Source organism: Bison bison, unplaced genomic scaffold (assembly GCF_000754665.1).
Source record: "Bison bison bison isolate TAMUID 2011002044 unplaced genomic scaffold, Bison_UMD1.0 scf7180017864218, whole genome shotgun sequence".
NCBI classification, from domain to species: Eukaryota; Metazoa; Chordata; class Mammalia; order Artiodactyla; family Bovidae; genus Bison; species Bison bison.
The window spans coordinates 4,861,725-4,868,087 of record NW_011494790.1 but is presented as its reverse complement, the minus strand read 5'-3'; the positions used below and the strand labels follow the sequence as shown (position 1 = coordinate 4,868,087).

The window sequence follows — 6,363 nt, the reverse complement described above, 5'->3', positions numbered from 1 at the left end:
GCTGTCTTTTTATGACAATTTTTCTCACCCTGAAATTTCTAAATCACACTTTAAATAGCATTAGTTTATTTATCTATTCACTGTGCTATTTCTAACAATCTAGATGTATAACAAAAGTTTAGAATGTTTTACAAACGCTAATAGGATTTTCTTTTAAGCACAGCAAATATCTAAAACTTTACTTCTGTTCATGGTGATGTTTGTGTTTGAAGAATTTTTCAAGTATATATACAACTTTAAGTCCAAAGAGATCAGAAAAATATTTACAAAATAAGTATGTAGGGAATTTTAGAATTTCATGGACTCAGAGGAACCAATGATTCTTTAATCAGCATAAAACTGTAGTTTGTGTAAACAATTCTATTATGGACATATAATAATTTTTAATTGTTTCAAATTTTAGGGTGGTCAATTTTAAACACTCTTACTAAAAATAAGATAGTTTTGGTTTTAATGACTTGCTACATAATACTTATTAAAAATAAGTATGTCAATTATGGGCATGGGCTTTAACTACAAATTACTCATCTTATTTCTTCAGAAGATTTAAATTTTTACTTTTATTCAAATATTTAAATTTTATCACTATCAAAACAGAAATTCTAATGAAGCGTTATTATTTAATTCTAATTTTCCAATAGTTTAGAAAAAACTTTGGCTATCCATTTAAGTACAAAACTATTTTCAGTTTTTTATATGTCGTGTTACTTATCTTGGTAACAAACTTTCTTCTTTGACTTAGTGTTATGAGAACATTAAAAAAATTTTTTTAATTAACTAGAATACTAGTGCATATAATACTTGTTGCACTTGTAATATTTCAGTATAATATACAGAGAACTAACTTAAGTTTGATCACTGATAAATCAATTGTTCTTTGTGGTCTATTTCCCTTTCCAAAATCATAGCCTGTGTATCTGATTCAAGGTAAAGAAGTAAAAAAATATCATAATTATACTTATTTTTATGAAAAGCACAAGTCGCTCAGCTGGGTCCAACTCTTTGCAGCCCCACGGACCACACAGTCCATGGAATTCTCCAGGCCAGAATACTGGAGTGGGTAGCCAGTCCCTTCTCCAGGGGATCTTTCCAATCCAAGGATCGAACCCAGGTCTACCAAATTGCTGGCAGATTCTTTACCAGCTGAGCCACCAGGGAAGTCCAAGAATACTAGAGTTGGTAGCCTGTCCCTTCTCCAGTGGATCTTCCCAACCCAGGAATTGAACTGGGGTCTCTTGCATTGCAGGCAGATTCTTTACCAGCTGAGTTACCAGGAAACAGAATAAGACTGTGAAAAATCGACTGAAACCAAAACAAGATGGGAATAATTTTAGAATGCCAAAATTAGTATTTTAAAATAAACTATGAATAAAGGGGACACCGAGGCTTGTCTTAAAGAAGCTGTTTGTCATTTTTTTAGAGATTACAACACACATACAATAAATGAATTTTATCAAAATACAGCACATTTTTCTACTATATTCATAAAAATCAATTCCTATGCAAATAGTACTGAAAATCAACTAAAATGAGTTAAAATTTACAAAGAGCTGTTAAAGGGTTTCAATCAATATTATTAAAACTATACAGTACAATAATCAATTGATAACATCTTGAAAGAAGTGCAGTATTGGAGTTCACATCTTTTAAAAAGTACTGCCTATTTACGATGACTAGCAAGAAACAAACGAATTCAACTCACTTTTGCAAAAATAATGTAGATTACTATTTTTGCTAGTCCTATAAAAGACTTTACCTTCAAACAAGGTTGAAGAACAAAGCATAACAGATTAAAAATTCCAAAATTATATTCTTAGTAATTAAAAATGGATTGTAATAACTGAATATTGCTCTAAAGAAAGGCTCCAGACTAGCCTCGACTAAAACAGTTCTTGGTCTTCTATGGCACTTTTTTCTGGTCCAAATAAGTATGCGTTAATTCTCACCATTGCATGTTATCCACATTTTATTTGATTACATAGAACAAAAAGAAATAAAAGTAATGGTCTGAACAAAATTCATAAACTCTATCAAATATTTGTTACACTTAACAAGGAACAAAGGCAGTTGGTGGTAAAACACTATTACACATACATTTAGAAACCCTTTAAAGACTCTGAAGTGTTGAGTTCACATTTAATGTTACCTGTAGGAACAGCCCTTTTTTTGAACACCATTACACACTGGTAGGCCTCAGGGGCCCACCCCTTTGCTCTCAATTCTCCACAGCAGTTCTCTATCACTATGCCAGTTTCACAGACTCGCTTTGGTTTCCTAGCTCCATGCACACTCTTTCCTTCTACTTTACCAAGGCAATGTGAGGCCAAACAACATCAAGAGGCCTTCCAAAATCTTCTCACATTTTCTGTTACAGCAACACAATCTCAAAACTGGCCATTTTAGTTTCATTTGTTGCTTAAAGTAAAAATTATAAATTAACTTTAAAATGGAGTACTAATTATAAAACAGATTGCAAGTACCACCATTTGCAAAAAAAAAAAAAAAAAATCAAGAGATTTCTGCAACACAGAAAATGTATGGACCAAAAATAAAGAAAGAAAGAGAATGCATGGACATGCATCTACAGTAGAGTTAAAAATTTCCTTTGACTAAAAAATTGAAAATTGATTCACTAGTAGCAACTGTATAGTCAAAGGCTATGACAAGAACAAATCCTATAGAGCTCATAAAACACAATTTATTGTCTTTTTTCTTTAAAAAGACATCACATTTTATTGCGTTATTCTATTAATAAGAACACATTAACAAATGTTTTTTCATTCTTTGCTTCCAGATTTTTAAAGAAAATCACTGTTTTAATCTGGCCTTGGAAAGGGAACCCACCTCGCCACCTTCACCTACTCACTCTTCAGTTCAATATGCACATTGCAAAAGCCAACACTTCGAATCTCTTGCCCACATTAAAAGAAAAGTTTCAGCAGAAAAACATTAATACAAGTTGAATAAAAATAAGGGCATAAAAGCTATGAGATAGACAGCTCTGCCATCTGTCTCTGGGCTACAATCAAGGCTAACTAGAGCCTTGCACAGAGTTCAATCATGAGTATGAAATCCAAAAATAAACCTACACTCTATACAAAAACAACATACATCTGTTTTTGTAGCCTTGATTGCTATGTTTAAAAACCTAACGAGAAGTTTTATATGGTATGAATTCAATAGTCTCCCCCATATACTGTACAGTGGTTCTTTCCCTCTAATCACAAGTTCCATTATTTCATTAATGTACAAATTTGAACATAATTTTTTTGAGTTCTTTATATATAAAAATAGTCAAAATATTAATTTCCCCTGCAAGTATCTTCCAATAAATCTTGCTCTCTCTCTGTTTTTTAAGTCCACGGCTCTTATGAGGAAACCTCTCTTAAGATGATGAGTTCTACTGTGTTCTGGAAAGTTTTTAGCAAGGACACTGCTTGTCCATGTTCAATATTGATAAAACTGTAGCCGTTAGCCTAGAAGAGAGAAGAAAAAGACTTAAAATTTTTTTTCATAATAATTTGTGTTTGCACATTTAAATTCCTGCCAGATAGTCCACAAATCTGGCAGAAAATAAGAATCATTTTGGCAATTTAAAACAACATCTACACTCCTGGGCTCCACCCCATCTCTATGGAAATAAAAGCTCAAAAGGCAGGACCAAGGAACCTGGATCTTGTCCACTTTTTCAGATGATTCTTATGTAGCAATCCTGATATTAGAAAGCACTTGTCTAAGACATAGTATCAGACATAGCGTTGAATGTATACACTACGGTGAAACTGAGGCTGCCAAGTTACAAGGGTGGTAGAAGAGGCACAATAAAGGACAGAAGTGGCATGGATCTAACGGAAGCAGAAGCTATTAAGAAGAGGTGGCAAGAATACACAGAAGAACTATACAAAAAAGATCTTTACAACCCAGATAATCACGATGGTGTGATCACCAACCTATAGCCTGACATTCTGGAATGTGAAGTCAAGTGGGCTTTGGGAAGCATCACTACGAACAAAACTAGTGGAGGTGATGGAATTCCAGATGAACTATTTCAAATCCTAAAAGATGATGCTGTGAAAGAGCTGCACTCAATATGCCAGCAAATTTGGACAACTCAGCAGTGGCCACAGGACTGGAAAAGGTATTTTTATTCTAATCCCAAAGAAAGGTAATGCCAAAGAATGCTCAAACTGCCACACAATTGCACTCATCTCACACATTAGTGAAGTAATGCTCAAAATTCTCCAAGCCAGGCTTCAACAGTACGTGAACTGTGAACTTCCAGATGTTCAAGCTGGATTTAGAACAGGCAGAGGAATCAGAGGTCAAATTGCCAAAATCTGCTGGATCATAGAAAAAGCAGGAGAGTTACAGGACAATATCTACTTTTGCTTCACTGACTATGCCAAAGCCTTTGATTGTGTGGACCACAACAAACTCTGGAAAAATCTTCAAGAGATGGGAATACCAGGCCACCTGACCTGCCTCTTGAGAAATCTGTATGCAGGTCAGGAAGCAACAGTTAGAACTAGACACGGAACAACAGACCAGTTCCAAACAGGGAAAGGAGTATGTTAAGGCTGTATACCGTCACCCTGCTTATTTAAACTTATATGCAAAGCACATCATGAGAAACGCTGGGCTGGATGAAGCACAAGCTGGAATCAAGATTGCCGGGAGAAATATCAATGACCTCAGACATGCAGATGACACCACCCTTATGGCAGAAAACGAAGATGAACTAAAGAGCCTCTTGATGAAAGTGAAAGAGGAGACTGAAAAAGCTGGCTTAAAACTCAACATTCACCAGGTGGTCAACACCGAAATCAGACTGATTATATTCTTTGCAGCCAAAGATGGAGAAGCTCTATATAGTCAGCAAAAACAAGACCGGGAGCTGACTGTGGCTCAGATCATGAACTCCATATTGCCAAATTCAGACTTAAATTGAACAAAGTAGGGAAAACCACTAGACCATTCAGGTATGATCGAAATCAAATCCCTTATGATTATACAGTGGAAGTGAGAAATAGATTTAAGGGACTAGATCTGACAAGAGTGTTTGATGAACTATGGACAGAGGTTCATGATATTGTACAGGAGGCAGTGATCAAGATCATCCTCAAGAAAAAGAAAAGCAAAAAGGCAAAATGATTGTCTGAGGAGGCCTTACAAAGAGCTGGGAAAAGAAGAGAAGCAAAAGGCAAAGGAGAAAAGTAAAGATATACCCATTTGAATGCAGAGTTCCAAAGAATAGCAAGGAAAGATAAGAAAGCCTTCCTCATTGATCAGTGCAAAGAAATAGAGGAAAACAACAGAATGGGACAGACTAGAGATCTCTTCAAGAAAATTAGAGATACCAAGCGAACATTTCATGCAAAGATGGGCTCAATAAAGCACAGAAATGGTAAGGATCTAATAGAAGCAGAAGATATTAAGAGGTGGCAAGAATGCACAGAACTGTACAAAAAAGATCTTCACAACGCAGATAATCACAATGGTGTGATCACTCACCTAGAGACAGACATCCTGAAACGTGAAGTCAAGTGAGCCTTGCTGCTGCTGCTGCTGCTGCTGCTAAGTCACTTCAGTCGTGTCCAACTCTGTGCGACCCCAGAGTCAGCAGCCCACCAGGCTTCCCCGTCCCTGGGATTCACCAGGCAAGAACACTGGAGTGGGTTGCCATTTCCTTCTCCAATGCATGAAGAGCGAAAAGTGAAAGTGAAAGTGAAGTCGTGTCCGACTCTAGCGACCCCATGGACTGCAGCCTACCATGCTCCTCTGTCCATGGGATTTTCCAGGCAGAAGTACTGGAGTGGGGTGCCATTGCCTTCTCCACAAGTGAGCCTTAGGAAACTACAAACAAAGCTAGTGGAGGTGATGGAATTCCAGTTGAGCTCTTTCAAATCCTAAAAGATGATGCTGTGAAAGTGCTGCACTCTATATGCCAGCAAATTTGGAGAACTCAGCAGTGGCCACAGGACTGGAAAAGGTCAGTTTTCATTCCAATCCCCAAGAAAGGCAATGCCAAAGTGCTCAAATGCTCAAACTACTGCACAATTACATTCATCTCACATGCTAGTAAATAATGCTCAAAATTCTCAAAGCCAGGCTTCAGAAATACATGAATTGTGAATTTCCAGATGTTGAAGCTGGATTTAGAAAAGGCAGAGGAACCAGAGATCAAATTGTCAACGTCCGCTGGATCATGGAAAAAACAAGAGAATTCCAGAAAAACATATATTTCTGCTTTATTCACTATGCCAAAGCCTTTGACTGTTTGGATCACAATAAACTGTGGAAAATTCTTCGAGATGGGAATACCAGACCACCTGATCTGCCTCTTGAGAAATCTGTATGCAGGTC

The 6,363-nt window shown here is 36.6% G+C and overlaps 1 protein-coding gene across 6 annotated transcripts in view; it reads right to left on the bottom strand.

Moving 5' to 3' along the window:
* Positions 1–1,387: 1,387 nt before the first annotated feature.
* The window catches only part of ERBB2IP (erbb2 interacting protein), a 129,699-nt gene continuing 124,723 nt past the window's right edge, over positions 1,388–6,363 (bottom strand). For all 6 annotated transcript variants that reach the window (XM_010845536.1, XM_010845537.1, XM_010845538.1 and 3 more), the window contains one exon: positions 1,388–3,476. In XM_010845536.1, the coding sequence (XP_010843838.1) occupies positions 3,369–3,476 (108 nt within the window). In that variant the 3' untranslated portion in view covers positions 1,388–3,368. The remainder of the gene's footprint in view (positions 3,477–6,363) is intronic.